The 11,004-nt window shown below is 46.0% G+C and overlaps 1 protein-coding gene across 15 annotated transcripts in view; it reads left to right on the forward strand.

Moving 5' to 3' along the window:
• FHAD1 (forkhead associated phosphopeptide binding domain 1) overlaps positions 1-4,593 on the forward strand; it is a 38,529-nt gene extending 33,936 nt beyond the window's left edge. For 8 of the 15 annotated variants that reach the window (XM_083752430.1, XM_083752433.1, XM_083752442.1 and 5 more), the window contains 2 exons: positions 955-1,120; positions 4,243-4,593. In XM_083752430.1, the coding sequence (XP_083608556.1) occupies positions 955-1,120; positions 4,243-4,338 (262 nt within the window). In that variant the 3' untranslated portion in view covers positions 4,339-4,593. Of the gene's footprint in view, positions 1-954; positions 1,121-3,529; positions 3,602-4,242 lie in introns of all 15 variants that reach the window. The other 7 variants (XM_083752440.1, XM_083752429.1, XM_083752438.1 and 4 more) reach the window with 1 other exon arrangement.
• The last annotated feature ends 6,411 nt before the right edge of the window (positions 4,594-11,004 follow it).

Below are 11,004 nucleotides of genomic sequence, written 5' to 3' on the forward strand. Positions count from 1 at the left end.
GCTTGGCTTCGTGTATAGGGGCGAGCTGTGGTTTTGTGGCTTGTGTCAGCCAGATCTGTGTAGGGATTGCAGGGGGGTGCAGCATCCGGAGGTGCCACCATGGATTGGCTACTGGATGGTGTCAGTAATTCATCTGTGGAGAGGGTCTGGGTTTGGGTCTGGTGTGGTTGATTGGTGTTGGCGTTCTGTGTGCCTCTGGATCTGGTGTCAGTTTTTGTGGAGAGGGCTAATTTCCAGATGTCTGGCAAGCGGGATGTGTCGTCACGCTTGTTCATGTTGTGAGGGTGTTTCTCACCCGAGGACACCAAAACCTGCATTCCTGTACCCGTGAAAATCTACGAAAGCATATATATATATATATATATATATATATATAGTCTATTTTTTAAAAAAAGAAATGATTGCAATAAAAATGGCATGGCACCAGCCCTTTAATTAAGGGGAGACTCTTAATTAACTCAGTCTGCGTCTGTATTGGATTTTAAATTATTTTTATATATATTTTTATTCTTCATTTTTTAATTAATGATTTTATCATGTTTCTGTTAATTTTGAACTGTTTCATGGAAAGGGATTCAGAAACAAAATGAAATAGATAAGGTAGTGCTTGATAAATTTGTCATGATTGAAGCTCATTCCATTTATTAGGAGGGGTGGTGGCATGTATTCATTTTTTCTGGGTGTTTCTTTACCATCCACTCAGCGGCGTCCTTAGTGCAGTTAAATATAGCCTCATGCCTGAACATTATCTCTAGGCGTGTAAAGAGTTCCTGTAGGTGACCAAGCAGGAGTGCTTTTGGTAATTCCAAGCACTGGTTACTAAGTTTTTGTTGATTAGTAACTTCTAATGACTTGCAGATTTCACTTATTGTAAGCTTCAGAGTGATGTTTCCCTTTTATAATGTGGTTTGCAACACACCAACTTCCAGCTACCCTGTCTGTCTCATCGCACAGGACAAACAAGCAGACTCTGCAAGCCTGCCAGTCTGAGCTGGCCAAATTGGCTGACAAGATCTACCGAGAAGCTGAAGAGAAGGCTTTGCTGAAAGAAGCTCTGGAGAGGACTAAATTGCAGCTGACTCAGGAGAAGAAGCTGAACAGGGCTCTCAAACAGCATAAGGTAGGTAACAGAGATCCACAGCGCCACCTCTGCACAGCTACACTGCTGGTGTGAAGACCCTTTAGCAACCTCTGCACTTGGGCAGGTGTCGTTTGACAGCATCTTCCAGGCAGCTGCTGGGTTTGTATTATGGGGAGGAGAACTAGCTGAGCAATGGGGAAGGTGTGTGTGCCATCCCCATAGGGCCAAATCTTGAAGGGTCACCATCATCCCAGGGGGAGAATCCAGCTCAGCTTCATTCACGGGGCGAAAGGAGAACAGAATGTAGTCAATTGGGGGCAGGAGGCAGAAGGGACAGAGAAAGTCTTTTCCACATAGGGACCCTTTGCACAGAAGCTAGTTCAAGCAGCCTTGTAAGTAAGCCCGCCCCCATCAAGTTCCTAGACTGCAGAAAAAGATACAGTACTACTTCCCCGCAGAAAGGGTAATGGAGAGCTGTGTACTGCTTGGTGCCAAGGAAGGGGCTTTTTCCCCCTAGCATCCCGCTTGGTTTCCCATTGGCTGTAGAGGAGGGATGGAACATTCTCCTGCCAGCCCCTCACTCTTCTGCATGGAACTCTGTGTGCTCACCCACATGCTACCCCTGGTCGCCTATGGCATCCAGGCTAGTGCTTAAATGTAAGGGTGAGTTTTGGGGAGAGGAAGACTCTCCTGGTCTGCTTGTCTTCCATGGCCACGAGTATCAGGATTGGGGATCCTCCTGGTTGCACGAGCCGCCATCTGATTTTCAGTGTCAGGGGCATGTGGGTTGCGCTGGCCAGTCTGTAGACCACCTGCCCACTAAACAAGACAATGCCAGCTAAGGCCACTATGCAACAGGTTGTCTTACCATTCAGCAGCACACTGTAGGAAGCTTAAAGGTAAAGGGACCCCTGACCAGTTGTGACCGACTCTGGGGTTTCGGCGTTCATCTCACTTTATTTGCCGAGGGAGCTGGCGTACAGCTTCCGGGTCATGTGGCCAGCATGACTAAGCCGTTTCTGGCGAACCAGAGCAGTGCACGGAAACACCGTTTACCTTCCTACTGGAGCGGTACCTATTTATCTACTTGCACTTTGACGTGCTTTCGAACTGCTAGGTTGGCAGAAGCGGGGACAAGCGGGGATTCGAACCACCAACCTTCTGATCGGCAGGTCCTAGCCTCTGTGGTTTAACCCACAGTGCCACCCACGTCCCAATAAGGAAGCTTATTGTATGCCAAATTATATTATGTTTCCATCTAGTTCTGTATTGTCTGCCTTGGCTGGCAGCAGCTGTCCAAAGTGTCAGACAGGGCTCTGTCCTAGCCCTACCTGAAAATGTCAGGGATTGAGCTTGGGACCTTCTGCATGTAAAGCACTCTGCTACAATCAGAACTGTCTCGTCTACATTAGCTGTTTCAGCTGAAATTACTACCCCTCTTTCAGTCACTTTTTGCAGAAAAGTCATACAATGCCATCACCAATATGTTGCATTCTCTGTCTCTCTCCTGATCTGCGATGACCAACCTCCTTTTAAAATGCAACTGCAGCACCTGTTGATTAGGAAAGTGCTGCTGAGGGCCTTCAGGACTTCTGTTCCTCTAATTAGAAACTTCCTTCTTTCAGCTTCGCCCCCTGTAATTGCTTCCTGTTCAGCACTAGTTGCTGCTTAATTAATGAGCTCCTGTTCCCTGGAGAGTGGTTTTATTGGTCTGCTCTCCTTATTTATTTCCTTCATGCTCTTAAACTTGCTAATTGGGGGGGAATTGATCAATAATCCTGTGGCTGCACTGAACCAGGGAGTGAGTAACAACGCAAGCAGGGAAAGCTTTTAATTTAAGTTGCAGGCAACCTTTGCAGAATGGAACTTACTTGTGAACGAACATGATAGAAGCATCTTGGATAGACATTTCCAGATCTATTGGCACTATCTTAAGTGCCATTTCCGTTCCACGTTCAGCTTGACTGCTGAAAAGCATCTCCTCCACAGCATTAAGGAGACCTTAGTATGGAAGCAGCCTTTCTCTTTCTGCATTTCTGTAGGGTGAACAGACTTGGAGGCATCACTTAGGAGCAAGGAATGAGAAATCCCTGTACTTGGAGAAAACCCATAGTCACACGCCATCGAGTTCTGTCCTAATCCCCGATGCTAGAGATGGAGTATTGTTAGGGCATCTCTCTCTCTCTTATTAAAGGCAGCAGGTTGCTGGGGCTTGACTTGCAAACTGAGTTTGGTGACAATTATATACACAAGTGTACATTCCTAATTGCTTTAGGCTGCAGTCCTTCACTGACTTACATCCCTGCCAGTTTAACTGAAAACACAGAGACTTATTCCAGCGCACTCAACCAACCCAGCTCGGAGAAAAGCAACGGCTGCATTGTTTCTTAGCTGTGTTGCTTTGCCAGAGAGAGATTTGCCATTTGTTCCTTGCTGTTTCCACCCTAGAATCAGTTAGAGGAGAGGAAGAGTGAGATTTCGTCATGTTACGCCTGCACTCTGAAATTCAGGGATAGCAAGGTAGGAAATTGCCCGGCCAGTGTAGTAAGAGTGCCTCTTAGCCAACAAGACATAAATGAAGATAGTTGGATAATAAAAGTGGGGGGGGGGGGTCCTGAAGAGCAGGGATATCATTGGTGGAAACCTGCTTGCTTTTTCAGAAAGCCTTCAACTTTGTTTTGTGTGTTCCTGGCCCACCAGGCTGTTTTCCCCAAACCACACCACTTGCCCCACAACTGGCATCATATGTGATATCCGGTGTGGGGCAGGTAGGAATGCAGCAGCAAGATTGAGCTCCTCGCACATCATCTGATAGGCAAGGATTTTGGTCCTGCTTGGTTTGGGTGTGTGAGCATTTTCCCCGGGAGGATCCTGCTGGTACGCCCATCCCTGAGTTCATCCGATGATGGGCAGAGAGTTTAACCCTGCTTGGTTTGAGTACATCCACAGGGAAGTCACTGGTGTGCTGAGAGCTTGCAGAAAGCAGGACTGAAACCCTTCAAGTTACCCTTTGTGGAGAATTCAATCCTACTCGGTTGCTCTTTGCCCCTATCCCCGCAAGCTGGTTTTTGACAGGCATTTGACTCGCCGTTTTTGCTGAAGTATAAATGTAGAAGCACACACATGCGTTTTGCTCTGTATCTTCCCTTCTCTGTCTGCAGACGGCAGCCCCTAAGAAACCATTCCCTGAAAAGCAGGTGGTTGCGGGGCCAGGAGCAGCCTGTAAGAAACGAGTGCACTGCAGCCCCTCTGCGTAGGAACAATTCTGCTTACCCAAGGAAAGCGACAGAGAAGGAAGATTCTGGCCAGCTCCTTGTCTAAGCTTGTAAATAGAAGATGCTGCTACAACATTGCATAAAACACCTGGTGTCTTATTATACAGAATTTATTTATATATGTATATGTATAGGCTTATTTGTACAGATGATACTCATATATGGTATATTGTATCTTGATTACGAGAAATGTATAGAGACTCAACTCAAAATTATGTATAAATTCTTAAGATCTTCCGACACCTGTAACAGGGTTTTTTTGTGGGGGAGGGAAGAGAGGTGGATTGTATCCAGTGTTAGTCCTACTCAAAGTAGACCCATTGATGGCGGTAGTCATGACTAACCTAGGTCCATGAATTTCAGTGTGTTACTTTTGAGTAGGACTTGGTTGGATGCAACCTTTTGTCCAATCTGGAATCCCATCTTTTGGAATCGTGGACCTGGTTCTTTTGTACATCATCATTTGACAGATTTTATTTATTTATGCATGGTGGGAAGGTTGAGCTAGATGATTCTTGAGGTCTCTTCCAAATCTGCCTCCCATCTTAGACGCAGGTTTGCGCGAGTATTTCGGCCAAGCATGGGAAAAGGCACCAAGTTAGACAGCAGATGACCAGGACCACAACTAGCAAAAACAGGAGATAACAAGCACCAAGCTCACAAAGGAGTAGCTTTGAATGTTGACTAAATGCTGATCTGGAGTCAACAGAGTTTTAGTAAGTCCTACAAAGGGAAAGTTTTTCATTCAGAGGCATCTCTACATAAAGTTGGGAAAGTCTTTTGTCCTCAACCCTGAAGAGCCACAACAAGTGCTTTTTTTTCTTAAAAAAATATTTAGGGGTACTCTTATTTTGACTGCAGAACATCACCATTTTATAGTTCAAATCAGGAAAAAATAAATACAGTAAATGGACAAAAGTACAAAGATTCACAAAATGTTTAGGGCTATGCGTACCCTTGCATACCCCGCCCCCCCAAAAAGCATTGGCCACAACCATTGTAGGTAATCCTGAGCAAGATGAATCTACAGTGTGACTTGGTATAAGGAAACTTCCCATGTTCCTAAACTTTGCAAAAGGTGGAAGGGGTTAACTTCCTGTGTTCCTGCGTTCCTGCGTTCCTATGCAGGCCAGACCCTGGTCAGTGCTTGGACAGGAGACCGCCTGGGTACCACAATAGAAGACGTGTGGCATACAAAGCACATATAAAAGATGGAACTGTGTCACTGATAACTGTTGCCTTCGCAGTTGGGGGAAGACCAGGGGAATTGATCTCCTGGGAGAAATCATTAGGATGTTTTACATACAGATGTGCTGATAACCAAGAACCTTTCTGGTTTACTCCAGAGCCCCTTTGGCTACATCTGCATTCTTTCTGCAATATACAAGGGTTTATTTCAGGACAGCACACAACCTTGCACGTCTCCTCTGCCTCGGAACATTTTGCAACAGCCATCCCCATCTGTTCTGCGAAAACTGGTTGGCATCAGATCTTCCCAGTAGAAATTCTGGAGTAATTTGTTCATGTTCCGTTAGCATTAATTACACCCTCCAAAAATAACCGTTTGCTAGCCCCCGTTAGTTCCCAGCAATTCCGCGAGCTGACCTTGCCAGCAGCCAACTCCTGGCATCTGCATCTTGAGGCTCTAAGTGAGACGTTGACATCATCTCCCTCTTTTGCTGTAGATGAGTTTTCCTCTTCTAATACCATTCAAAATGTTCTCTGATAATTCCGCCATCCATAAAACAATCTGTTACGTTAATGAAAAGCTTCACACTTTCAATTACAGAAAAGGGTTTTCTTCCCATTTTCACTGCCACCACTCCCAGTCATCCATCAAAACAGATTAAACCACCATCCTTAAATAAAATAAAATAAAATCCCCCACTCATCCAGATTGGCCTCCTATCATGAAGACAGGGGGGCTTGTTTTCTTAGGAAATCACTGACTCTCCAGAACTGCCATGTGGAACCAACCTGTTACCTTCCTCAGTGTTGTCAAAATAGGCAGCAACAAGCACAAATCAAAGCTATCCAAATAATGCATATTGCCAGGAATCTCAAAAATACAGCGCCCAAGTTATGAACATTCTGTGAAATCCAGAAAGCCATCATTTAGAAGAGCACGTCTCCATCTGGACTCAGATCTGTGTGGGTACAAATCTTGGTTTGCCACGATTGCGAAGGGATCAAGCTGTACGATTACAGGGGTGAGCATTTTGCACAAGTCCAAATGGGATTTTTTACTTTTTATTTGCAGATTCCTAAACTGTTTTGCAACCAAAAGTTACCATACCCATGTATAATAAAACCAAGATAGACTACAAAAGATTACATAGTAAATTACCTAAAAGCAATAATACTATCTCTACAGTTGTACAATTAATTCCGTAAAATGACTAGGCCATCCTTCAGGGAAAGTCTTCTTAAACAAAAATATCTCCAATAGATGTCAAAAACACTAGGCACTTGTCCCCTTTCCATTGGTAACTGATTCCAGAGGGCTGGAGTGGCAGTGCTAAAAACCCTCAGGGTAGTCCTCATAACGTCTTATCAAAGGCTTGTTTCCAGCACAGAGATGGAGAAATATGTCAATTTCATATTATTTCAGTTTCTCATTTTTTCAGTTCCGTTCTTGTTAAGTTCAGTTCTCCACATTTCCACAGCAATTTGCAGCTATTGTTTTTAAGTGTGCACACACAAAAAATGGTCAGCATTTTAGAGCACATTTCTCCCGAAGGCCTCATTCAGTGTAAAGGCAGTTTCCTAAGTGCCTATATTCCTTCCCCACAAGAAGAAGGAAAGGGGACTTTTACTTTAAGGCTAATAGTGGAACCAGGGGTAGGTGGGTTGTTGGGATCCCAGCTGGGGAGGGAAGACATAAACTTCCCCTCCATATGCACTGTGGTCCCAAAGAAAATGGCACCCCTATGTATTTATTATTAATTTTATTTATTTTTAAAGCCCCAATGAAAATCTCCCCTTCCGCACTTACGATTTTTATTTCAATGCACTTTCTAAGGATGCATTTAATGCCCTGTCTTATTTTGACACACTAACAAAAGCATAACAAGGGATACAAAAAGACAAAAGAGAGATTTCTCCGGAGACGAGCATTAAAAAAATCAAGGCTGTCGCTGTCAAATAAGGACATCATGCACAAACAGCCTAAACTATGGTTTTGAACCCTCGAGGCTGGCAGTGCCGCTTCTCCTGCATGACCCAGCTCTGCCAGGGCAATCAGTATTAAGAATGCCAGCGCTGGGACGTCATAATCCCTTTCACAGCAAAGGCTCCTGTGTCACAAACGGAGGATTATGACTGCTGCAGGGGATTCCAGCGGAAACAGAAGCTGAGCTGGAAAGGAGAAAGCTCATCAGAACTCAGATGTCAGAGGCAGTGGATAGACGAAGCAGAATTTAATGCAATTTGCCTGCCTCTGTTTTGTGTGTCTCCCCCCCCCCCCCCAGCAAAAACGCTTCCCCATCCAAGGAGCCCCCTGCGGTCATTACCACCGCATGCCTTAATGTCACTAAAAAGCCCATTGTGCATGCCCAGATCCACAGTAGAACATGTATCTGGCTGGCTTTGAAGGAGGGTTTGTCCCCCTGCTGCATATCTGCAGTGATTGGAGACTGATACCACTCTAGATGTGGAGACCACAATGACCCCGCAGAGGGTGACTGCAAGCCCAGAGCAGTAATGCATGCAGAGGCTCAACAGCCAGCCTCCTCTGAGCATGTATAATTGTGCTACTGTTAAGGATTATTTGGAAATAAATAATAAAAATACTGTATGTAAATGTCCTTATTTAGATCTATGATGTGGCCACATTTGGAACAGACTGTGTGTGTACAAGTTTGGTTGCTGCCGCTTGAAAAGGTTTATCGTTATTCTTACTTATTGAATTTGTCGTTTGCTTTATCTTGCCCAGCAAGATATGCTAATGTGCACACAGATGACTTCAACTGCTTTCTACAGAGTAGTTCTGGTGCATCCGTCGGACTTCAATATCTAGAAAAACACCAAAATACCCAGTTCAAAATACTCATCTATCATAAAAACTGCAAGCAAGATTTCAATATATCCAGAACTCTTCATCAGGAAAAGCAGTGAAGAAAGGGAAATAAGCAGAAAGCTTTCTTGATGTTGATGCTGCGAAGTCTGCATTTTGTCAGGGTCTTAAGACATCACGTAGGAGGAGATTGTAGTCTTAACTGGATTAGTCCAGAATCCATAGTAGGGCAATACCTTTACAGTGGTACCTCGGGTTACAGACGCTTCAGGTTACAAACTCCGCTAACCCAGAAATAGTACCTCGGGTTAAGAACTTTGCTTCAAGATGAGAACAGAAATCGTGCTCCGGTGGCGCGGCAGCAGCTGGAGGCCCCATTAGCTAAAGTGGTGCTTCAGGTTAAGAAAAGTTTCAGGTTAAGAACGGACCTCCGGAACAAATTAAGTTCTTAACCCGAGGTATCACTGTATTAAGCTAACACTACTTCCTTTGCTTTTTCTGTTACCTAGAAGTTAGGTGTCTGTTTTGGCATTAATCAGATTATTCGGTGAATTAATCAACTAAACTAACAGGCATCCATCGCTGGCTCCCACTCTGATGTTTGACAGCAAATGAGGGAGAGCACACTGAATCCAGCCCCCCACTCCAAATAACCAGGTGAGCAAGTGCGGGGGGGGGGGGCTCCATACTTCCAGCCACTTCTCTCCCTGCAGAGAGACATGTAAGAGAGAATGTAAGAAAAGCATGCAGATACTTCATTTATTCTGCAGTTCCGAGTGGAAATGGGTTCTGGCAGAATTGGCCTGAGCCTCCAGGAGCACATTGTGCTGAAAGTGGAAGTGAGAAAGGCTGGCAATCATCCAGGAACCTTTGTGTCCACAAGTATCATGTTAGAATCACATAACTGTAGAGTTGGAAGGGATGCCATGGGTCATCTATTCTAGTCCAACCCCCTGCAATGCAGGAATCTTGGGGGATCCTGCACTAGAGTATGGAAGCTAGAAAGCTGTGCCAAAGGCATTAATGTTTAGCTGCCCCTCTCAAAAAAAGCACTGATTTTTCAAGTATTTAAACTGAGTCCTTGACTCTGCAAGCAATTAATTATCTTAACAATTTTTTTTAAAAAAATGTTTCACAATCAGGACTGAGGATTCCATTGTAGTTTCAAAGAAATAATTGGGGGAGGGAGCACACGGACAGGGCTTGTAAGCAGTTTTACATCTCTGCGTACTAACATCCATCCCATCTTCGCCACCTCCCCCCCCCACTCCACAAGATGCCCACTGACGAGTCTCCAGACAGATTGTACAAATGTCACGAAGGAAAAGGTCAGCGGATGGCGCTGGCTTGATAATATCTTCTACAAATCTGCTGCTGCTGCTGCATCCCACGGGGCATCTGGTCAGCCAAAGAGGATGCTGAATAGATTGGTCATTGGCCTGATGCAGCAAGCTCATCCCGTGCTCTTAAATGACCTCCGGCACTTGTAAATTGCAAGGGACACTTGTGAATTGCAAGGGACATTCCTCTGAGATTCGCCAACCTGGTTTCCTCCAGATGATCTTGAACACCATCATCTTGACAAATGCCCTATTGGGGTGTGGCTGGTTATTCTTGCTGAGTGAAGGTTGAGGCCTGTGATGAAGAAGGAAGATTCCCTCCTTGATGGTACTGCAACATAGACCAAGATCTGATGGAGAGGATTTCCTGGATGTTCCATCTATACAGAGGCAGCTGCTAGATCAGGCTAGACTGGGCCACTTTTAGCCCATTTGAGTGTCAGCTCTGGCCCAGCCTGTTCTTCCAAAGAAGCTATGGAGGGATGCTGTGACCTGCCTCCATCCTGACCCCCCCCATGCTGCAACCCTCCTCATCAGCCTGGTGGGGTGTCAGCAGCTCCCCCAAATCCTTGCATGCTCTGCCTTGCAAAGAGGTAATTCGTTACTGCACACCTATGGGAAGCAAAACCCAAGACAACGCAATGCCACCCACTCCAAGCACTGCAGCCCGACCCCTATCCACAAGCCCTAGCGGGTTCTGTGGGACTCCCCTCCATCTTGCACCCGGATCCTTTGCACATATACTTGGGAGCATGCCTGACAGAAAGCAATCAGCTCCCAAGCAATGCACCCCGGGGTGCGTGTTTACTAGGGAAGCAGTCCCAGAGAATTCAAGGATGGAGCTCCCTCTCTCCAGAGTCTTGCACTCCATCCCCTACTACGCGCTTACTCGGGAGTAAACCGCAGAGGACACATTTTTGTCCATCTCCCAAGCACTGCTGCTCACAAGCCCTGATGGATTTTGTGGGTTCCCCCTCTCTTACCTTCCGTCTCTCCCTCCCTCCATGCACCGCGATCCCCTACACGCTTACTCGGGAGTAAACCGCAGAGGACGCATTGGAGTTCATCCCACAGCACTGCTGCCCACAAGCCCAGCTTCCCCCCTCCCACTCTTCCTCCTTGCACTGCGATTCCCTACAGGCTTACTCGGGAGTAAGCCTTAGCAGAAACCCCCCCCTCCTCCTCCTCCTCCTCCTGCTGCTGCTGCTGCTGCTGTCGTGCCAGCCTGTCTGGGCGTCTCCTGCGCAGGCATCGTCCGGCGGCCGCCCATCCGCGCCGCGGCGCGCCCAGTCA

This window comes from Podarcis gaigeae (genome assembly GCF_964106915.1).
Source record: "Podarcis gaigeae genome assembly, chromosome: 8".
NCBI classification, from domain to species: domain Eukaryota; kingdom Metazoa; phylum Chordata; class Lepidosauria; order Squamata; family Lacertidae; genus Podarcis; species Podarcis gaigeae.